The sequence below is a fragment of the Aphis gossypii genome, unplaced genomic scaffold (genome assembly GCF_020184175.1).
Source record: "Aphis gossypii isolate Hap1 unplaced genomic scaffold, ASM2018417v2 Contig00675, whole genome shotgun sequence".
Classification (NCBI taxonomy): Eukaryota; Metazoa; Arthropoda; class Insecta; order Hemiptera; family Aphididae; genus Aphis; species Aphis gossypii.
In genome coordinates, this window is record NW_026083223.1 from 18,340 (window position 1) to 42,128 (window position 23,789).

Here is a 23,789-nt window from a genome sequence, read left to right on the forward strand (position 1 = left end):
TTTCAAATCAAAATTATTTTCCAGAAAAACTAAGATCAGGGGCCCTATTCTCGAAATCGATCGATAAGAAGTCGCATACGAGTAAACTCTATCGATTTTGTCGTAGTCGACTACAAAAGGCTATTCTCCAATGCCACCCGACAAAAATTAGTCGTATTCGAGATTATGTCGACAAATCATAATCTTGTCGAATGAACCACAATGGTATAACCTAACATTGAATTATTATCATTTATATCAGAAATGTTCCCGCCAAAATATGTTGTATTGATACTAATCACGATTAAAGATATCTTTAATCGTGATACTAATCAAAATGTTATCGCATTATCATCGAATGACGGTACTACGGTAATTAGTTATTAAAAATTAAAATTAGGTGTTACGACACGGCGTACACATTTTATAATATTTTAATTTTGCTATAATTTATATTTATAATGTCATCTCGACCAACTCAGCAACAAATGCAAGAATTAGTGGAATTCTTGAAAGGTGATCCTCAACTGGTGGCTGGTAAATTTACACCAACGTTTACCCAAAAGGTTGCACAAAAAAGGTGGGAAGCTATTGCTGAAACACTGAATGCCTTACCCGGCACTTCCAAATGTTGGAGTAAATGGCGTAAAGTATGTTTATTTTAGGTGCAATTAAATATAACAGTGACAATTTAGTGAGTATTTAAGAGTATTTAGTTTATTTAAACTTTGTAAATGTCAGTGGAAAAGGTGAATTTTTTATTTATTTTCAATATAAATATATTAAAGATAAAATGGTATGTTGAGATACATGGTTTAATAAAATAACAACCCCCAGAGAAGAAATATTTTAATTATTATTAATAATTACATCTTTTTTAATTTCAATTATTAGACATGGCAAGACACTAAAGCTTCAACTAAAAGCAAAGCTGCTGAAATGTCAGCATTTGTGCGTAGGGGAACTGGTGGGGGACCACCCACCTCATTAGTTCTTAATGGTGTTGAAGAAAACGCACTTCAATTAATTAAGCCCGTTTCAATATCAGGTCATGCATTATCAGTTGAATCCATTGCAGAATTTTCATTTGAACCTGGTACATTATAATATTCAACTGCATAGCCAGTGGCATTAAAATCTTAATCATTTTAAATACTTTTAGATAATTTAGAGACTTATGCAAACGTAGATGATTTACTAAATAAAACTCCATCGAGTCCTGATCTTTTTCCTTCCTGTTCTTACCAACTAACTGAAACTTCTGATACTCCTACCAATAATAGTAAGATTTAAAATTTACATGATATATAATACTAATATCTACCAATTTTTAAAATATAATAAATCCAATATTTTCCGTATACAGTGTTTCCTAAACTTAATCGTCCTAATCCAACAATCAATTCCAAAGTTAATGGTCAACAATCTTGTAAGTATTATAAACTATTACTATACATTTTTTCCTAAAAGTACTTATGTGTTTGTATAATTTTTTTATTTTGAATTGTTAATTATCATTGGTATAATATAATACTAGACATTTTTTTGAATTGTCAGTTAGTTAGGTAATTAGTATATTTAAATTATTTTTCATTCCTAAAGCAATTGTTCGAGAAAAAGTTAACTGTAATACCAATAAACGTACATCATCTGCAGCTCGATTGGATGAAGGTAATTTAATTGGTGAGAAATTGGCAGACTTAGGAGAACGCAAATTGTTGGCAAAACAAAAATATTGGGACCAAAAAACTGTCTCTTTTAGCTGAACAAAATAGCTATTTGAAATCTATTAGAGATTGCCTTCTTGCAAACCATAACAATGAAAAAAGTAATAACAATTTTATATTTATTTATTTCCAATTCATATACCAATTCTAATTTTAACTAAATTGTATTAATCTTTTAATTGATTATTTTTTTTAGCATAATGGTAATGGAGTTCCTGTAATCCTTTATTCTCTTTAAACTTTAAACTTTACTCTTTTTCTTATACTATAACTTGGTTTAATGTTGTTTTTATTTCAACAAATTTTTTAAGTTTTATAGTTTTAATCTTTTTCATTCCTATTGTAAATATAGACAATGAACCTCGAGGAAATTGATCGGTCAACGTCATATGGAACTATGGAAGTACATTAAAAATATAGAGAAATGGTGGTAGGGCCTATTAAACATTTTTATTTATTAAAGTTTTTTAAATAAGCAGTTTATATACATTTTTAAAGAAATTCCATTGTACTATCAACCAATAGTATTGTATATGTAAAAATGAATTTTATTAATTTGAAAAAGTATGGTATTATAAGGGTCACTTCCCCCTGGGACACATTGTACAATATATGTAATATGTATGTTATTAATTGTCTTACTAATTGGGTATTTATTGAATGATAATTTTTCTATTAACATAAATATGTTCAGGATAATTATTTTCTGCTCCTAGATTTCCTGGTGGAGCTACAATAGCAATATGAGTGCAATCTATGCACCCACAAACTCCGGGAAATCCTGTTTTCGTGTAAAATCTAATAAATTTAAGATGTTAATTAGTAGATAGTGTGTGAAAACTGAAAAGTATTACAAATTGTGTATTGGAATTGTAGATATTGGGATGTTAGGTATGTAGGTATTCTATTTTATAAAATAAAATTCCAATATAACTTTATCTACCAATATCTACATGGTTACTTCCATACCATTCCTATATTCCTATTTAATTACTTATATATATGCATACTCATTTCGTAACTTTCTTAATTCAGCAATGTTTTTAGGAAATTTGACCCAACTATTAAAAATATTTGGTTGATTAAGTGCATTAGTTACTTCACTAATGCTGCGTGATACAGAAGACTGAGATACAGCACTATATCTACTATTACCAGTAGGTAATTGATACGACCCAGTACCAAAAAATTGCAATGTGATTAAAACCTAAAGAATATTTTAACGTAACATTTAAAAAAGTATTTATATATATTATGATATAAATTATTATTTTTATTTATTAAGTACCTTATCTTGAACTCTCAATGCCGACGAACGCTTTGGCGGTTCTATAACTGGAGAGACTAACTCGATTAAATAATTTGTCAAATTTTTACTCATTCTGTAAGTTTTGACAAATGCTATATCCGACAAAGCCAAAAAAGGATTTACCTTAACACACACCAAAAGGTTGTCTAACATTTTGAGCTCCTAGTCTCTCAACGTTTATCTAATATTTTTTATTTAATAATTTAACTTTTATTCAAAACTAACTAGTAACTAGATGTCGAAATGTGAATCTAATGTAAACGTAAAATTTCAAAGTGACTAATCACTAATGACTATTCTGCAGTTGAATTTTGATAAATTAAATATATTGAATCTATGGCGCTAGCAAATAAAAAATCATTCGAATTAATTATGTCGAAGTCGAAATAGGCAATAGACAAAACGTCGAACGTTTTTCATGCGAGTAATGTCACACCTTATTTCGAGAATACCAATACAAACGAATCGATCGAGTTCTATTTTTGTCGAATGCGACAAATTTCGAGAATAAGACCCCAGACTGTACATGATCATAATAAGACCAATGGTAACCTATAGATGTGAAATATGGCCCACAACCAAACAATTAGAAAAAAGGCTGCTAGTATTTGAAAATAAAATACTGAGGAAGATTTGTGGTCCAGTGTTTGATAGCGAGCTAAATAATTTGCGTAGAAGAAAAAATACTGAACTAAGAGAAATCACTGAAGTTCCACTATTAACAAGCCACATTAAGTGTCAAAGACTCAAATGGTTTGGTCATACCATGCGGAAAACAGAAACCACTAATACGAGAGCAGTTATGGAGTGGCAACAGGGAAAAGACCAAGAGGGAGGCCTAGAAAGCGATGGATGGATGGAATAAGGAAGGACTTAGAAACATTGGAAGTGACAAATTGGGAAGATGGAGTTCAGGATCGTGATTATTGGAGAACGGTGACGGTGGAGGCCAAAATTCTTAAAGAATTGTAAAGCCAAAAGAAGAAGAAGAAGAAGATAATTTTAATCCTTAGTTATGAACACAAAAAATTTTATGATTTTTCAACTTCAAAATTACTTGCAAATTTTCGCGTTTTCGACAGATTCTTCACAACCAGTTGGAGCAATAGCCATGAGATCGAACACAAACACATCACTTACCATTTCAGAAGGTAAAAATGGTAAACCAAAAAAACTTTTTAAAAATTTACCAATTTCTGTGTTTGTTTTGAAATCATTTGTTAAACCAATAGCTTGAATTTTTCGCCACCTATAAATTACGCATTAATTAATTATTGAAGTATAATACAAGTAAAGAAAGTAAGAAACAAATAAGAAACATAATAACATTATAGAAATAGTATTAAGTCTTACCAGGATTGGACCAAGTGAAAGCGACATCCTTTAATCTTAGATGTAGCCCAAACTTTTTGAACACCTGTATGTATTGAAATTTCGAAGTCAGCAAATAAAGTGTTTGGTAAAAATATAAGTCCTCACTTTAAACACTCTTCACTTAGGTTTGTAAATGCTTTAATATATGTTTGAGTTTTTTTGTCAAGAAGTAAAAAAAAGTCGGCAAGTGGGTACCGCTCTGCTGTACATTAGGGGGTGGGGTGGACCTCGGACTAGGGTAGATTAAATTTGAATGCAATGATAGGTATCATTGTATACGAAAAACGATTCTGAACGGAGATGATTTGTCAGTCTAGAATATATTATAATTAAATATTGTCATATATTCTATTTTGAAACAAATATTCCGATTTCATAAAAATTTAAAACTCAAACGCTCAAAACATTTTTCCTATATTGACGCTAAAAATTTTCTCTATAGCTTTTTGAAGCAAAACTTATGGGAAACTTAGTGTTGAATTTTTTAACGTTAGATATAAATACAAACATTTTTATGAATTATACCTACAAAATAATTTGCAAATATTCATAATTTTGACGAATTTTCGTCAAAATTTTAACTTCAAATGCTAATAAAAAAAAATTGTGCCTATGTATTCTTATAATTTTTTAATCACTATAAGAATAACATATGAGGAACTTTGTATACAATTTTCAAGTATTTTGATTGGGTCAAAAAAATTTTATCGACCCTTCAAAAAAAAATTTTCAGAAAAATTGAAAATTTCAGTTGTCTATAAATAGCTCAAAAAAACTCAAAATATTTTTAAAATTAAATCAAGTAAATAAAATGCCAATCTAAATAACTGGTAAAATTTTCAAGTATCTACGACTTATACTTTTTGAATAATAACAAATATCAAAAATCGTTTGAGGCTAAACCGTTATTTAACGCGGTTTTGTAAAAATTTAAATTTCAAACACTCATAAAATTTTTTTGTCTGAATCCGGTAGAGTTTTTTTTACAGATATTTGAAGAAAAATGTATGGAGAACCTTGTACCAAATTTTCAAAACTTAGTTATATAAGAAAAAAATTTTATGATTTTTCAACTTCAAAATTACTTGCAAATTTTCGCGTTTTCGACAGATTTCGTAAAAATTTGAACTATAAACGCTTATAAAAAAAATTTGTGACTAACGATTTTTAATTTTTTTTAGCTACAATAAAAACAACTCATAAGGAACTTTGTATTAAATTTTCAAAACTTTTTGGTAATCCAACAATTTTTTATCGACACTTTAAAAAAAATTTATCAAAAAAATCGAAAATTTCAGTGGTCTATAAATAACTCAAAAAAAGTCAAAATTTTTTGAAAATTTAACTATATACAGATATCACTGACATTAACATTTGGTGAAAATTTCAAGTATTTTCAGTGATTAGTTTTTGAATTACAACCAAAAAAAAAAAATTGATTTGGTCGAAAACTGGTTTTGCGTAAAAATTGCCGTTTTTCCGTCATTTTTTTTTTTTGTTTTTTTCGATTTTTTTGAAAACTGTTTGAAAATGTTAACTTTTTACCTCTATAATACACCAAGGATATTCACTTTTACATCGGAAACCACCCCCATAGTTTGAAATTGGAGCATTATTTCGACTAGTTATGCTGTACACAGACACAAAAACAAAAAAAAAAAAAAAACATACATCATTGTAAAATCAATACATTCATCACTTCGTTCAGAATTCTAATAATGCTAATGAAATATAATAACCATTAATCAGTCCGTGAATTGTAAACATTTGCAAAAAGTGTTTTGCACAGTATTGAAATGTGCTATCTACATTAATAGTTTCCAATTTTGATAACAAATTTAAATTTTTATCACATGAAAATAATATGATATTACTATGACTGTCATTAACCCGATAGAATAATATAGATATCTAATTGACACACGCCGTCGCACGAATGACGCAGTGGCGTGGGAAGAAGCGGATACACGCGCACGACCATCAGGGACCTGAAGGTACCGCGGGAGTCCCTGGATGATATATAAGGGGGCCCAGATTAGGCACAACTCAGACGTGATTTACCAGAGTTAGAGCGAGCACCTTCACGTCACTCAGTTCAATTTTTATGTCTCCTGGACTTAGAATATTTTTCATAGTTTAATTAAATTAATTATTTGGACTTAGAATAGTTTTCCAATAAAAAAACACTTAGAAAATATTTCATTTTTCACATTTATTTTAAATCTACATCAGTACGGTTTACGCTCATACGTGGCACGTTACATTATATAGGTACTATAAATAGTTCATTACCATTCGCAATACACGGGCAGCTACAAGATTGGTTTTAATGAGGTCTAATACCAGATTAGACTTGCGCCGACAATATCTCACAATTGACTAAAAGAAAAGTAATTATAATTTTTTTGCAAAACAAATTATTTTTTTTATTTTTTTACAAATTGTCTACAGCTTATGTAGCATAAAATAAATAATATAAAAATGCTTAACCTATTACCTGGCAGAAATTGAACCAACAATATTGTAGTCTACTTTCTGGAAACACCTCTTGTACAGCATTCATCAGCCCACGCTCATAATCAGTGATGATTGTAAGTCCATCATAGTCCAATGGTAACATATTTCTAACTACTCGAAAGAAACTGATATATGCTTGTTCTGTAGCCATGGACAAGAGTGCATATACAATTGGAATTGAATTGCTGCAAGTAGGTACTTATAAATTTTAATAAATTTACTTCGTAACATGAAAAAAAATAATGCCCCTCTTGAATGTATTGTGAACTATTATGAAACTTCATAATGCTTACTTAAAAAAGTATTTAATTTAAGCATTATAATTATGATCAATTAAATGGTTCTCTATTGCGAATTGACCTTCCAACTATACATAGTTATGTTCATTCAAGACATCAACTTGTACAACTTGCTCCATAGTTTATTTTGGTTAAATTTAAACAATAACCTTTTCACAGTTTAATTTATTTAATTATTTGGACTTAGAATATTTTTCCAATAAAAAAACACTTAGATAATATTTCATCTGCGCTCACATTTATTTCAAATCTACATCAGTACGGTTGCTCATACGTGGTACGTTACAAAATTGGCGCAGCCGGTAGGATTCTTTAAAATAAGAATTCTTTAGTCAAATAATTTTATTTTTTTGGACTTAAAAAATTTTTTGAATTTAATTTTAATAATGATAGTATATTAAGTGTTAATATTCCAGTAGTAGACGGTTATAAATATCCTACTGAAGATTTAATTCCATTAAAAAATTTATTAGATACATGGGATATGGGATGTGTGTATCAAACATGTATTGGTAAGGATAAATATAACTAAATCTAAGTATTAATGTATTTTATTCTCTTGTATCTATATTAATTTATAACATTATTTAGATAATTTAATTAGTTTAAAAGCTCTTACTTACACTAAGCCAGAGGATGCTAATAAGTTGCTAGAAAAATTCCCATTAGGAATCTCTATTTCATTTCGCCATGAACTTGAAAAATGGCAAAAATGCAGTGTAAATATTAATGAAAATAATTCTTTAAAAAATGATTCTAATCAAAGGATACTAAATGTCCCATTAACTTCTGAAGAATCTTTATCAAGGCAGTCAAAATTACCTTCTATAATAATAAAGGTTGATGAAATATTGAACTCCTCTCCACAAGGACATTTGATAATTGACTATTATAGGACAAATAACAAATTAAATGATGGGATAAGGACTACATTAGTAGATATAGTGATTGGATATATTATTAGTAATAATATACAAATGTCAGTTAGTGTAGCAGAATCATTGTCAAATCAAATTGTTGCAATGTTTTCCTCAGAAATAAAGGTAAAAAAATGTTTATGCGATTAAAGACTTATAAAACTATAGTATATAACCTTGATATTTATTAAATAAAATAAGAGTAATGTACCTTAATTACTTTTTAAAAATAATTTACCAAAACTGGGTCTTTATTTTGAAATTGAATAATTAATGCAAATCATAACCCTTGCCATAACCTTTATATTTTTTTAAAACAGTAGATTATGAATTAGATTAGACATCAGTTAACAAATATATTATTTCTTATAAGGTATTGAAATAAAATAATTGTTATGAACTCTATGTTTAGGATATATATTTTTTGAAAGTTGGATCAAATAAAAATCCTAAAGGAAAGTTGTATGCTAAGTTCTACAATGCCACGAGGACTTTAAAAAATAATGGACTAGTCACAACTTCTGCAGCCAAAACTAATAGAATAGAACAAGGAAACGATGAATCAAGAAATGGCAAAACTTGGATAGCAAGAGATTTCAGTAAGTCACTTTTTTATATTTTTATATTTAGAATTTTAATTATTGTTATTTTCAGTATCAGAAATGAATATAGATCCAATATTAGATATTTTGAAACATAGTTCAACTTCATATCCTGAATTGGAGTTAAATTGGAAATCTACTGTAAATTACCGCCTAAATGACATAAAAAAATCAATATCAACAGAAGAAATTTTCAAAAATTGGATACAATATTTGATTCCATATGAACATAAATTAGTAAGTATATTAGGAAAAAATAGATTATAAATTAAAATTATAAATATTTATTGATGAATTGTAAATGTATACACAGAACTGATTTTAGGGGGGGGGGGTTGTCTGTCTTGTCTTACTTCATAATCTGTAACTAAATTACTCTCATATAGAAAACCTTTTATTTCAACTCTTTTTTAGATTGATATTGACTATAGTGCCATATTCCCTGATCAAAATGTTTATTTTGAATTTGAAAAAAAATCAAGAAAAATTTACAACATTCTAGAAGAAAAGGTGAAGGATTCTAGTTGTCTTAAAATATTAGGTCAAATAAAAGATGGCAACAATTTAAATGAAAGTAAGTATACAAGAAGTTAATTTTAATTTTATTATTATAAGTGAAATAGATATAGAGAGGGAAAGAAAGAGAGAGAGAGAAAGATATAGAGAGAGAAAGGGTGAGTAAGTGATACTAGAGAATTTCACAAATTAATAAAAAAAACTACATTTAATACTACTCATCTATATTATTAAAACAATAAATAAATAAACTCTATATTTATGTTTAAAAACAATGTTTATTATTTTATAGATGTAAAAAATGCAGCATTGATGTATTTATTACATGGTATGTTTGCACCAACATCTAAAAAAGTGACAAAAGATGACAATGGTAGAAAAAACCTTATTAAGTTCTCAATTAAAGATTCACAAGAATGTTTCATTATGTTTGGAGAAACTGTAGAAATGATGGAAGCTCATCTTGAAAAACTTAAGCAACAGGGTAATCCTATACAACCATTTATACTTGTCGTTGGATCTATTTTTAATATTAAAGAAATATTAGTTTATTTTGATTCTGTTAAGTATAAGGTACATTCAATTTTAAGATCAATTGAAGTCTGTTATAAAATATTTCAATTATTTAATCTACAATATCCACCAGAATCATCAGTAGTATGGTTATTTATTCAAAAATATTTTTTTAATTACTCTTCAATTTATGATATACCTCACCCTAAACTTACTCAAATATTAAATGAATTAAATTAATGTTTGTGATTGTTTTATATTATATTTACTATTATCATTATGTATGTACCTACCTATTTGATAAAGTTTTGTTATCTATTTGTAATTTTTTTACATTATATTTAGGTACTATAATAATTATATTCCTATGTATTTGATAAAGTTTTTTTTTAATTTGTTATTATTTTATATTATATTTACTACAGGTAATAATTATGTATGTATCTATTTGCCAGTAGCGGATCCAGAGGTCACCCAAGGGGGGGGGCGAATTTTCAAAAATTAAATGACCTTTTTTATATAACCTAAAATGTATTAGAGGCTAAAATTATTTGCATTATTTCACCTATAAAACTAAATAAATATGAAATTAATAAACTTTATAAACAATAAATAAATAAAAGTAATTTATTTTTACTGGTTCATTTACAAAATCATATCAATACATCTTTTCTTCTCTTTAGCAAACCTGTCGATGATGTCTTCCACATTTAGTTGTATGTCCCTATGAATGTGTAAAAGCGCTAAGCCAGTTAAGCGTTCTTCCCCCATTCGAGACCTCAACCAGGTTTTTAATCTAATCAAATTTCAAGCAACAAGCAAGCAATATAATATAGCTATATAATAACTATTTATAAATTAGAAATATAATTTAAAATACAAATATATATAATATTATATAACTAAGTATACAAATTATGCTTTCATGCTATTACATACATTGTAAAACATATTTTATTTTAATTTAAAATTATTGGAAATAAGCTAACCTGCGAAGCGTAGAGAAGCTCCTCTCTGCAGAGGCAACACTTACAGGCAAAGTGTAAATAGTTATGAGCAACTGTCTAACAGTTGGGTAAATATCACTAGAGCATTCATTTAAAGCTACCATCATTGATACTCCATTGCCTAAAAAGCAAGTCACTATAAGTATTTAAGTTATTTACAGGTATAATACTATATTATATAACTTAATATAGGTACTCAATAACATTACAAATAATGAAAAAGATACCTTCAGATATTAGACGTTTCCATTTTATAAACCATAGTTCCAGCTCTGAATTTATGGTTGAATCACAAACATTTGTGAAACATGAAAAGTGTTTAATAGCTTCACTTATCTGGTTAACCAATTGATTAATATTATTAAAATCTGACAAATTTTTTGATACTAATTTCATTAGCGATTGTAGTATTAAATTGTTTGAATTTAGAAATCTATGTTGTAAGTCATCAATTACATTGTCAAGGAGTGGAATGAATACTGTAAGTCTGTAATAGTCTTCAAAGTGACTTAAATTAGTTGGATTAGGTCGGTTTTTTTGTTTTCCAACAATTCTAGGAACTTTGATTTCAATTTCTAGAAGGTTCATTATACATGCACTTTCTTTATATATATTATTAAAGACATCTGTAGCGTTAGAGCGTTTTTCTTTTAAAAGCGATATAATATCTTTAACAATTTCAAAAGCAGATGAAATATCTTGATCTTTTAATTGCAGAATTTTACTTACATGGTGTGTGACTGATAATATAGATGATAATGAATACATAGAAATAATAAATTCACAGTATATTGTATTTAAAAATGTATTAGCTTTTGAAGAAGATGTCATATCTTCCCATTCAGAAATACTTGTCAATGATTTTATAATATCAGGTAAACATTTTTGAAACAATAAAATACTATCATGTCTTTCGACCCAACGAGTTTCACAAATACTGATAAGATGATTGCGGTCTTTAAGTGTATTTTTTAGTATGTAATGACGTTTTGCTGATAGGTACATTAAAAAATGATATTATTTCTTTCATTGTACCAACACAGTTACGAACACTTTGTACTGTTGAACACTTAGACAATGACAAGTTTAATGCATGGTTATTGCATGGACTGTACAGTGCATTTTTTGCAGTTTCTTGTACTTTTTTTACTGCACCTTTGGTTGTTGATACCATAACTGTACACCCATCAGTAGCTATTCCTATACAATTATTAATATTTAATCCAAATTCAGACATTATATTAATTACAGTTGAGCCAAGCATATCACCAGTTATTTTTGGTTCAATTTCAACAGTAACTTCTTCTTCAATTTCTTCAACAGTTTGTCCCTTGTATAAATACTGATGGCAATCAATAAATGCAATGAATCTTTCATATACTTTTTCATTATAAATGTAACGAATAATTAAACTCCTTTGAGACATTTTAGAAACATTTGTTGTCTCGTCAAACATTATACTATAAAATTTAGCCTGTTCTATTTCTTTTAAGATATGAAATGTTATTTCTTTTTTACAAACTTCAATTAATTCATTTTGAATAGTATAGCTAATATATGTAGCTTTAGAACTTGACGTTTTTAAGTGATTTTCTAACCTAGTATCACCTGCTTTTACTCTGAATCTTAACATCTCTCTAAAATTTCCTTCATTCACAATGGACTCTGTCATAAGATTGCCATCGTCTCTGTGTCCTCTAAACGCAATATTTTGCCTTCCTAAAAATATAATTGTTTCTAATACAGGTTTAAGACGTTCTCGATTTTCTTTTATGAGTTTTATTCTCTGTGTGTCTAAAATATTCACAACAACAGTTTCAGGATTTAAATAAGTTTTTTGAAAGTCAATAGCAAACTGGGTCCTATTCCACCAACACACTTTGCAAATGATGGTAACATTATGAAAATTGTGTTACCACTTTTCATTTTGTTATCATATTGTTAAACAGCTGTTATTACTTATCATTTTTTATTCGGCTTAAAAGTTAAAACTAAAAACTTAATTGTTAGTCTGTTGTCTGTGTTTTTAAGTTTCTAATATTTATTACGTTTAAATTAATTGAAGTAAGTATTGTCTGTGAATAATATATATTTTATAACATGATGAAAATTAAAACACAAAATAAACTTATTCTCTTGAATGCTATACGGGAAAGAAAAAGTGTATTGTTTGGCAATTTTAAATCTACATCAAATGATGAAAAGGTGGAATCTTGGAAAAGTGTCCATAACATAGCCCAATCATTACAACTTGCAACTTCCGATCGTTCTTGGCAGTTCACTAGGGACAAGTTGTATGGGCTATGGAAATGTCGCACTTTAGTAAGTACCTACCTATAGCTTGTAATTATATATTTATTAGGATTAGTAAAGTTAATAATCTTTAATTGCCCTTGATTAGATATAAGTTAATGGTATATTCACTTTATTCTGTAGGAAAAGAGGGATAATAAGAAAGGTAAGTTCACTGGCAAGGCGGGAGGAAAAAAATGTCAGTATGATGATGTTGATCTAGCCATACTAGATATTTTAGATGAAGATTCGGCAATAGTGCAAAGTATAGGATTGCCTGGATCATCAACATTTGCTGAAAGTAATTTTGTATTGGTTTTATAGTTTAAGTAGTTATATTTATGCTTGTTGTTTATATGATAAATAGTGAAATGTTGATGTTGTCTAGTTAATTATGGTCTATTAATTATAGAACTGCAAAATTATTTCCTTTGAAAAATAATAAGTAGGTAACAGAGGCGTTCTCAGAATTTTTAACTGGGGGGGATATGAAAATTTATTAAACGGTGAGCTGTGGTAGCTAAGCCCCCCACCCCTTTTTTGAATTAAAAAACAACATACATTAAATTATAACAATACTATATTTTTAATTGAAATATTAATTCTACAAAATTATATCCAGTTTTCTTGATTTTTGAGCCATCACATCAAGAACTTCTTTGGCATCAATTGAAATTTCTCTATGAACGGCCAACAATGTTAATCCGTTAAGACGATTCTAAGAATGACATATAATTATATAAAATATGATATACGTAGTTATAATATTAATAAAAATATGTACTCCTTACTTCAGTCATTGAGTTTCTTAAATAGGTTTTTAGTCGTTTCATACATGAAAATGATCTCTCGGGAGTGGATGTAGATACTGGAATGGTACATAATATTTTTAATAATTTATAGATATTTGGAAAAATTGACTGTGCACATAAACGTAAAGCATCTATGGCTGCCTTAGGGTTTTTATTATTTGCTTTCAGTTTTGATTGCCATATTCTTAATTCAGCAATGACTATCTGAGTGTCTGAGTCCAGGTAAAATCTGACAAGTTCTTCAAATGCTTCATATTCTATTTCATCGGAAAATAAGCACTGGAAACCTAAAAAACATAATTAATTTATAATATATTTTTATACAAAAATAAATTTAAAATTGGTTGAAACTGACCTTCAAAAATATTCTTATAGTAAGAAATCTTTCTTTTAAATTACTTATAAAAGAATCTATACAGTATTGCTATAGTAATTTTATAGTAGTCTTCAGGATTCATTGACTTAACACATGCAAAAGGGTTTGGCCGATTTTGTTGACGTTTGTTTAATCTTTACAGAAATGTTGATGTCCAAAATTAAAGCCATTTTCTAATTGAATTTAAAAATTAAAATTGATGGTATTTAATTTGAATTTAATTAGGTATATTATTATTTATATTTACTTCTGCTTCTTTAAACATTAGTTTAAATTCTTTATCAATATTTTTCCTTATATGTTCAAGCGTTGAAATATTACATTGAGCTAATTATACAGCTTCTTAAGATCTATGTCACTTTTTGTAAACATTTACATAGAGGCAGACCGTAAGAAAACATCACCTAGAAGTAATCATATATAATTATTATTGTTTAATGTTACATTTTGAAATCATACAAATATTTTGATACAAAATAATTATTTTAAACTACTTTTACAACTTGAAGGGCAATTAAGAACTCAGAGTCCATTGATTTCAGTAATACATTTGCATCAGACACCGAAGAAATGTCATTAAATTTATTTGGTATTTCTTCTAATGCATCAACTATAGACGGAAAAAGTTCAACAAAATCATTGATTGCTGTATATCGTTCAACCCAGCGTGTAACACATAATCGTTTGAGTGATTTTGCTGAAGGGTTTAGGTCGCTGTTGATAATTGCTTCCAAAAGAACATTATTTCGTTTTGGTGAATTGAAAAAATTATGCATTTTGCCCACTATACCCATACAGTTTCTAACGGATTGAACTTCACATGCAGATGAAACTGCTAAATTTAATGAATGGGCTGCGCAATGAACAAAAATGGCCCTTGGATATAAATTTCTTATCACAGTTTGCACTCCTTTAAATTTTCCAGACATGTTTGCTGCTCCATCGTAGCTTTGGCCAACCATTTTAGTACAATCAATACCACAAGAGTTTAAACCTAGTAAATAATAATTAATAATTGTATTCAATTGTATGTTAATATTAATGTTATTATATTGTAATAGTACCTTCAAGAATTGCAGACGCTACATCTTTTCCTGTTAAACTATGTATTTCTATATATTTCAAAAAACTTTCATGTAGGTACTTTTACACTGTCTCCTGAACCATTAACGTATCGAACACATAATGTAAGTTGTTCTTTTAGTGACACATCTGTTGTTTCGTCTGCCAACACCGAAAAACATTCAGCAGAATTTACCATTTGTACTAATTTTCCAAGTATTAAGTTTCCACTGATATTAATTATTTCATTTTGAATGTTTGGACTTGTATACTTGTACCGGGAATTAGAACTTAAATGTTCTTTTAAATAGTCTAGGTCATTTGCTTTAAATTTTAGAATGGCACGAAAATTACCCTCATTTGTATATTTATCATCACCACCAGTTTCACCTAAAAAAAAATTTAAAAAATAGTAACTCAAAAAACTAACACAAAAATAATGTCTAACACACTAGATTTAAATTATTGACCTTCAAAATGTATTGGTCCTGAGTCTCTGTGCCCACGAAGAGCAATTTCTTGCCTTCCACAAAGTAAAATACATTCAATAATATTGGTGTCAATTTTAATCTATTAAGATTTTTTTGTTTTACCCTAAATATTAAAAAAAAATTAGATTAACTATGTTTATAATATTTTTTATAAATATATGATAATATGTAAATATAAGTATAAAAGTATATTATATACCTATCACTATCTAGCTGATCAATGATTGTTAATTCATTTTCGCAAAATATTTAAAAAATGATCTGCTTTTAAAATAGACGTTTTATGATATTCTAACCCGTTATGATTGGATAAAATCTAAAATTGGTTTCTTAAATTAGTAATCAGTTATTAATTATTTTTATAAATTATAAAGTATACTTCTTTAGCTTTCTTCCAATTTTGAAAGGGTTTTACAACAAAATTACCAAGTTGCTGTGAGCCTACCCCACCATAAGAAGCAAAAGCAACACAATATTTGCAGAAGGCGCCGTTAAGTTTTTCAGAATAGCAAAGCCAAGTAAAGGTTTTAAGCCATTTGCATTGAAATTTAAGACCTCTTTTTTTATTTATTTCCAATAATGGAAAGTTGAAGTTATCTGGTGGTGTCCACAAATGTTAACACCTACACACAATACAAATAACAAGAATCAAGATATTCTTAATCAATGATATGTGTATATTATGATTGTGAAAATCGCTTACTGTATTTCTTGCATCATCCAGCAAACTACGGTTAATAAAAAAAGCGATATCATGAGTATTATACATGCTGTTGTTGCTATCTAATCTATATTGCTGGGAAAGCAAAAAAATGTAAATTGATGCATTTAATAGAAACAATGATAGCTATTAGCATAAAATATTCGATAAATTAATTAATATTGTTACCAATGTATTCTTACCTTTGGATCATTAGTGCTTACAGTTGACGTACAATCAATATCATCAACTTGGTTGTTACATGTATTGTCATTGTCGGGCTCCTCACTTGCTAACACTTTATTCTGGTTTGTGGCAGTTAACTCACTAGCGGAAGCAGATTCAACTATTTTTTTTTTTGAAAAAAAATTCAGGATACTACTATTCCTTTTCATTTTGAATAATTTACAATTTACAATTTTTATTGAAAAGAAGGAAATAAGTTTGATGAAAATCGTAAAATATTTTAAATATTATCACGTAAAATACACAGTTAAAAATTATAAACCAATTTTACTTAATCTGTAATCAATAATTTTATTATACATAATCAATGCTACCACCTTACTTGCTTTTATTAATAATTATAATGGTATTATATAATATGATACATCAATACACCATAGAGGCATAGAGTAATAAGAATTTTTAATACTTTATGCCACGATGTAGAGAAGATAAGGTGATACCACGTCTTCCCTATCTTCTCTACATCGTGCTCTATGCGTTATACAACGGCACCAATATCATTGATTGTAGAATATGAAAACGATAACGATTAACGAATCAAAAATTATTATTTATCATTATAATGTTCAATATCAGATACCTTAAACAAGTTATACCTACCTACCCGTTATTTAGCACTAAAAAAAAAAAAAAAAAAGGCCATGGGGGGGATCTATCCCCATATCCCCCCCCCCGTGAGAACGCCCATGGTAGGTAATATTAATTAATTAATTAATTAATACTAGGTACTTAGTTAACTTTGTATTATGACCTATATACTTACAATTAGCAAAAAGCATTAATAGTATTTTATAAAGTAGTAACTTAGCATCAATCTAATGTCAATCATTTTTAACTATTTAGATAATACTTCTATTGTTAAAGATAACAGTCTCTTACTAGACACAAATATGATACCTTCAACTTCTGACTCAATTATTGATAATACCTATACAATGTCACAATTTAAAAAAAAATTATTTTTTGTTGACACATTATTTTATGAAATTATGTTATTGATTAATTTACAAATATAAACCATGGCGGCACCAAATTCTAATTCACTCCCCTGATATATATTCCTATTTGTACCACTGTATTAGCATAATATTTTTTTCATTAGATAAGTCCACCGTTACAACGTCTGAAACTTCCAGCAGTAATCCACTAGACTGTCAAAAAAATATGAAAAAGAAAAAAGGTATTCACAAACATAATAAAAATGTTTTTACTTTGGCTAAGCTAGTATTTACTGTAAAATCAATTCTTGATAACATATATATGGTAGTTGAAATATAAATATAAATATATATTTGTTGTTTGCTACATATTAGAGTCATACATTCATATAATATTATGCAAATTACTGTCAAAAAATTACATTAAAAGGCTTCTCGACTTGATAAATAATATAATATACACTTATATTATTTTATTATTATTACACATATATTCAAAACTTTATTTTTTGTATCTTGTTTTGTATAATTACCAATTAAATAGTAGAAGTAATTATTACAGTGTTCAAACAAAATAAATTGTTTTATGTTATTCCTTTGTTTTCAGCGTTATTGGATTTTCGAATAAAAAAATAAAGGCTGACAATGAAAATGACCGAGCTGAACTCATTAAAATTGAAATATATATAAGAAAATTGCAAGCTTTGAAATTAGAAAGGGAGTTAGGATTACAGCCATCTATATTTACTAAAGATTTAGTTAAAGAAAGTTTGATTCAAGAGATTGAATTGGTAAATATGCCTGTTTTAGATTTAGATGCTTCAAATACTTCAATAGATCTGTTTGGTGAATTTTATTTTAGTGTTTTTGCTTGTGCTTTTAATAATGCTTATGCTGTATGTGTATCATGCTATGGGTGAACTCTGTTGTATGTCAAGTCATACTACAGTGTAGGTATCGCATTGTGAATGATTGCTTGAAGTAGATAACAGGTGTAAATGTACGGTTCTTATAGTTATAAAATAATCTTTTTTTTGAAACATACTGGGTGGTTGGTAAACTGTTTTGTATCAAATTCAAAATCACTAATTTGTATGGAGGACGATTTTTTTATTGTGAACCAGTCAATATCTCGGTGGTAAGTATTTAGAATTTTAAAATAATTTTTTTTTAACTTTCTAGGTTGTATTGTTTTATACTGTGATAATTTTGACAATTTTACCATACCCATATTGGTCATAATCGATAAAATATAGATGAATAAGTAATAAGTACAATAGTTATACTAATTATCTAACAGATTAATGATAATTAGATATAATCATATTTTTATTAATAAATTAAATGTGATTGCATGTAAATTTTGGATAATTCATAAAATAATTGGTTTGTGTATATTTTAGAGCATTTGTGGGCAGTTTTTTTCTTATAAACGCATGCTTATATAACAATTTATTGTGGAAATAATTTTAATAATGATACTTAGGGGGTGCTATATTTGTTCTGTAAAAATCTTAATATATCTGAACATCTCTAGGAAATGGTCAAAGATTTTTTTCAAAGTATGAATTTCTTCAATAGATATAATCAAACAAAAATGTTGTTAAAACTGAAATTTGTGTAATATTAATATAACATTTTTAAAGTTCAACATTGAAAAAGTGCTCTGACGGTTCTCTATGTTCTTATTTTTACAGCATTAAAATTGGACCTTTGTTTTTATATTATGGATTGCATGTATGTTTTAATCTATTTTTATTATTTAAAGTACAAATATTAGGTACACTTCTGAAATAAAAAAATGAAATATCCTTTATAAATTATAATTAATATGATATGAAGATTGATATTAATATTTATTATCTACATTTCGCTTCTTTAGTATTTACATCAGAAGACTGTTGCAGATTTAAACTTAAATTATATTATATATACATTTATATTTTAATAAAGAAAATTTTATTTTGAAAATTGTGTATTTTATTTAACAATACCTTATTTCTACTATAATTTATTATCTTATTATTGTATTATATTATATTTAAATATTATTATTATGATTAAAAGTTAAATGATTTAATATGTTAATTCACCTATGAAATTTTTATATTTACAAAGATTCTTAGTTAATAGTTATATTTTTTACAAATATAACTTGAATTATACCCTACGCCTAAAATAATCTAATAATGAGTTAACCCTATTCATGCCACCAACATTTGGGGCCTCTTCTTGATACTCTTCGTGTATGTTTTGGAAGTTGTCTTCTTCATTATATACATACTCCTCAGTTGGTTCATGGTCAATTAAACATGCAATATTATGAAACACGGCACAAGTCATCACAATCATACCACTTTTGTATGGTTGTGTTCGAAGATGGTTCAAACATGGGAATCTTTCTTTGAGTATTCCATAGCTACATTCTATTAATCGTCGTGTAGATTTATGTTTGCGATTGAACCGTTGTTCAGTTTCATCATTAGGGTTTTGATGACGGGGTGGAATAAGCCACTCTTTTAATGGATATGCGCTATCTCCTAAAAGCACTGCTCCGGGAAATGGTCTCCACCCACTCTCAAATGCAGCAAATACATTAGTATTTCTTAATACTCTGGCATCGTGTACACTTCCTGGCCAGTTAGCGTCTACTGCATAAAATTCATGGTTTGGACCACAAACCATTGTCACATTGATTGAATGGTTGCCATGTCTATCGATATATTGTTCTTCATTTAAATTTGGCGCATCAATATTGATCAATGTACCATCAATGCAGCCAGCTACACTAGGAAACCCACCTTTTTCAAGGAACGTCGTTGGTATTTTAACGGTGTTGTTAGGCCACTTGACAATATTTTGGAACATATGAGTAACAACCGCATTAACGACCCTCTGAATACACCTACTAACAGATGAAGTTGATATTCCATGAGTAGCTCCAATACCATGTTGTTGTGCACCATTGCCGAGCCAGTTCAATGTAGTCAATAGCTGATGTTCTGCTGTGATTGCCTTATTTCGAATACTCGTATGAGTTAGGATATGTTCAATCTTACTTAGAATAAACGCTACTTGATTTTGTTAAGTCGAAAACATTGACGGTACTGACGGTCACATAAGTCAAAGTATACTCGGTCTCTATATACTCGTAGAGGTCGTTCGTCATCATAGCCATCATCATTTAAGAGCCACTCTAATCTTAACATAATAATTATAATCCTAAACTTAATAACAAAATTTATATAATATGCACAGATGTACTTTATTAAACTGTTTCAACTAAATTGTTTTGTTAAAAAAAACACTGAAAATTATTGTAGAGTAAAATTTCTGTTTGCATTTTTATCAATATTTAATGAAAAGTCGAAAAGCTTTTCATCAAAAAATATAATGGTGGAATGAAAACATAGAAAACATAACGAAAAGTGGTAAACTTTTCAATCCTCACTTTTCACTTTGCATTTTTCATTTTCGATTTTTTGTGGAGCAAAAAAACAAATGAAAAGTGAAAAGTGAAAAGTGAAAAGTTGCAAAGTGTGTTGGTGGAATAGGACCCTGATTACAGTTTTTGTGGTACAAATTGCTGTTGTGTCTATCTAAATAGCCATCTTTACCAGTTAATTTTGCAAAACTCTTTAATGGCTCAGTAACAAGGTTTTTCAGTTGCTCAGTATTTCTTCTACCACTTTTTGTTGACACTAAAAACATTACACAGTATTTACAAAATAATCCAGACTTTACATGTGAGTACTCAAGCCAAGAATATTTTTCAAAATGATTTGGTCTTAAAAAACGTTTTTCTTGTTTGCCTTGTTTAAAATGTAGTGAAAATGGGTAGGCAAAATCTTTAAGAACATTACAACGTTTGAGAATGGAATATTTTGTAAAATCACTCATTTCTTTATTCTTGTCAATAAAATTACCAATATCCAATTTATCTACAAAATCAAACACAATATATTGTTTTTTTCAATACTACACAGATTATGATAGGTATATATGAAAAATGAATAATTTATAACCTATGTACTTAGTACATTTGTGTAATTTGTATTGTATAGATATAAAATCGGTTTTTATTTAGTTGCCACATAAAAATTAAATACTTTCAACATAATAGGTACTCCACTAAGTACTTACCATAATATATCTGATTATTTTCTAAAGTATCATTAGTACTTTGTGTAATACAATTAATATTGTCGTCAATAACGGAATTATTTTCGCATACAGGAACATCAGGAACAACTAAGTAATAAATATGTTTTTATATTGGTGATTGGTACATAGGTACCTACTTAGTTAATAAATATTTTTTAAGATTTGTTTTACTCAATGTACTCACTTGGTGTACTTGAAACAGTTGAAACACTATTGATCTTTTTTTGAATAAATGTGTCTATTGGACCAGATCTTTCTTTACGTTTCATTTTAGTTGTAAGAAAATATATTAAAAACTAAAAATCAACGAGTAACGGTTATGCCGTGTTATAGATATTTGTCGTTAGTCGATGAATTAATAAGTACTAAATGTACTTAGTATAATCACAAAGAAAACTAATGAAAATACCTACCTACCTTTATAAAAATAAAATATTATAATTGGTATAATCGGCACAACCCATTTCAAATTGTGATAAGCAGACGAAAACAACAACGGTGGCGATAAGTTGATAACAACACCAGCAGCGCGCGTTCGAGAAATAGCGTCTCTATAATATTATTATGAACATTAAACAGGTCAGGAAAAATCATAACTGAGAATGGGGGAAAAAAATGGGAAATATTTTTACGCAGGCCCATCGTTTATAATTATTAGTAGTATCCAAAAAAATAAAAAATTAGTTTTCAATTTTTCAGCTCAATTTTATGATTTAAAAATAACGTAAAAAATACGGGCCAAGCCGCCAAGGGGGGGGGCGATCGCCCCATCGCCCCCCCTCGTATCCGCCACTGCTATTTGCTAAAGTTTAGTCATTTTAATTATTTTATATTATATTAACTACAAGTAATACTTATGTATGTATTTGATAAAGTTTTGTCATTTTTATAATTTTATAATTAATATTTTGTTTATAATGAATTGTAATATAATCAATAAAGTGAATTAAAAATATTTTTTAGTAATTTATAGTTTTTAGTTTATTAGTTCATACGCCATTTTAAAAATTTCATTTTACTGATACTTCATATTATACAATAAAATAATTGAATCAGCATAATACTATAATATTTAGGTAATTTGATTTGTATGCATGTATTGTCGGCTTAATAGAACAAGGTAATTCTTAAACAAATATTAATTATTGTTAATATAACCAAAATAATTTTCAATTAGTATCTTATTATAATTACAATTTCACAGATGTTGATTTGACAAAAATATTATCAACTAAATAGCAACAAGATAATTGTTAAAACAATATTAATTATTGTTGATATAACAAAAATAATTTTCAGTTAGCATCTTATCATAATAACAATTTCACATTTGTTGGTTTGACAAAAGTCTTGTCGAATAAATAGCAAAAAGGTAATTGTTAAACGAATAATAATTATTGTTAATATAACAAAAGTAATTTTCAATTAGCACCTTATCATAATTACAATTTCACCTATGTTGGTTTGATGAAAATCCTGTCGGCTAAATAGCAACAAGATAATTGTCAAACCAATCTAGTTTTTTTTTTAACATGATCAGGATTTTTCTTTCAGTGCATAGTTTTCCAAAATTGCAGGATATTAACCTTGTAATTTAATCTGTTTTGATCTATGTGATATGATTTGAGAAGTATTTCAATTCTTGTTGCTATTGTAGATGTTTGTGAGTTTGGTATGTTAAAATCAAAGGATACTGAATCATTTTTGTTATCTTTATTTCGAAGGAATTTTTCTAGTTCATCAGTAGAATCTGTAGACGAGTTAGAACTTTCATGTCCGTCTTCAATGTTTGGAGTTGTTTCTTGTATATTATTTTTTAATTCAACACCTTTCAAATGAACCCAAACTTTGATTAAATGTTCTATTGCGGTATTACATTTGTCTTCATTTAAAGTTATCTTATATCGAGGGTCTAAAAAAATTGCTCCTAATAATACTTTATTGT

General features: G+C 27.9%; 6 protein-coding genes and 1 pseudogene across 6 annotated transcripts; 4 read left to right on the forward strand and 3 right to left on the reverse strand.

Moving 5' to 3' along the window:
- Window positions 1-440: 440 nt before the first annotated feature.
- LOC126554990 (uncharacterized) lies at window positions 441-1,745 on the forward strand. Its single transcript, XM_050209968.1, has 5 exons — window positions 441-629; window positions 874-1,075; window positions 1,142-1,261; window positions 1,346-1,408; window positions 1,582-1,745. Exons 1-5 carry the CDS (start codon window positions 441-443, stop codon window positions 1,743-1,745), a joined length of 738 nt encoding a protein of 245 aa, XP_050065925.1.
- A 614-nt stretch (window positions 1,746-2,359) lies between these two features.
- Window positions 2,360-3,168, reverse strand: LOC126554991 (putative nuclease HARBI1). The gene is made up of 3 exons (XM_050209969.1): window positions 2,995-3,168; window positions 2,717-2,913; window positions 2,360-2,504 (listed from the first exon to the last, which is right to left on the reverse strand). Exons 1-3 carry the CDS (start codon window positions 3,166-3,168, stop codon window positions 2,360-2,362), a joined length of 516 nt encoding a protein of 171 aa, XP_050065926.1.
- Window positions 3,169-3,559: 391 nt separating this feature from the next.
- LOC126554992 (uncharacterized) lies at window positions 3,560-3,880 on the forward strand. Its single transcript, XM_050209970.1, has one exon. It carries the CDS (start codon window positions 3,560-3,562, stop codon window positions 3,878-3,880), a length of 321 nt encoding a protein of 106 aa, XP_050065927.1.
- Window positions 3,881-4,126: 246 nt separating this feature from the next.
- Window positions 4,127-10,037, forward strand: LOC126554993 (uncharacterized). Its single transcript, XM_050209971.1, has 7 exons — window positions 4,127-4,166; window positions 7,622-7,717; window positions 7,797-8,248; window positions 8,535-8,721; window positions 8,777-8,961; window positions 9,139-9,298; window positions 9,533-10,037. The coding sequence occupies exons 1-7, from the start codon at window positions 4,127-4,129 to the stop codon at window positions 9,991-9,993; spliced, it is 1,581 nt and encodes a 526-aa protein (XP_050065928.1). The 3' UTR covers window positions 9,994-10,037.
- A 361-nt stretch (window positions 10,038-10,398) lies between these two features.
- Window positions 10,399-12,659, reverse strand: LOC126554994 (uncharacterized). Its single transcript, XM_050209972.1, has 5 exons — window positions 12,617-12,659; window positions 11,796-12,554; window positions 10,988-11,500; window positions 10,743-10,881; window positions 10,399-10,549 (listed from the first exon to the last, which is right to left on the reverse strand). Exons 1-5 carry the CDS (start codon window positions 12,657-12,659, stop codon window positions 10,399-10,401), a joined length of 1,605 nt encoding a protein of 534 aa, XP_050065929.1.
- A 161-nt stretch (window positions 12,660-12,820) lies between these two features.
- On the forward strand, window positions 12,821-13,478 carry LOC126555003 (uncharacterized). Its single transcript, XM_050209977.1, has 2 exons — window positions 12,821-13,082; window positions 13,197-13,478. Exons 1-2 carry the CDS (start codon window positions 12,861-12,863, stop codon window positions 13,374-13,376), a joined length of 402 nt encoding a protein of 133 aa, XP_050065934.1. The 5' UTR covers window positions 12,821-12,860; the 3' UTR covers window positions 13,377-13,478.
- A 178-nt stretch (window positions 13,479-13,656) lies between these two features.
- Window positions 13,657-15,202, reverse strand: LOC114131695 (52 kDa repressor of the inhibitor of the protein kinase-like; annotated as a pseudogene).
- Window positions 15,203-23,789: the final 8,587 nt, after the last annotated feature.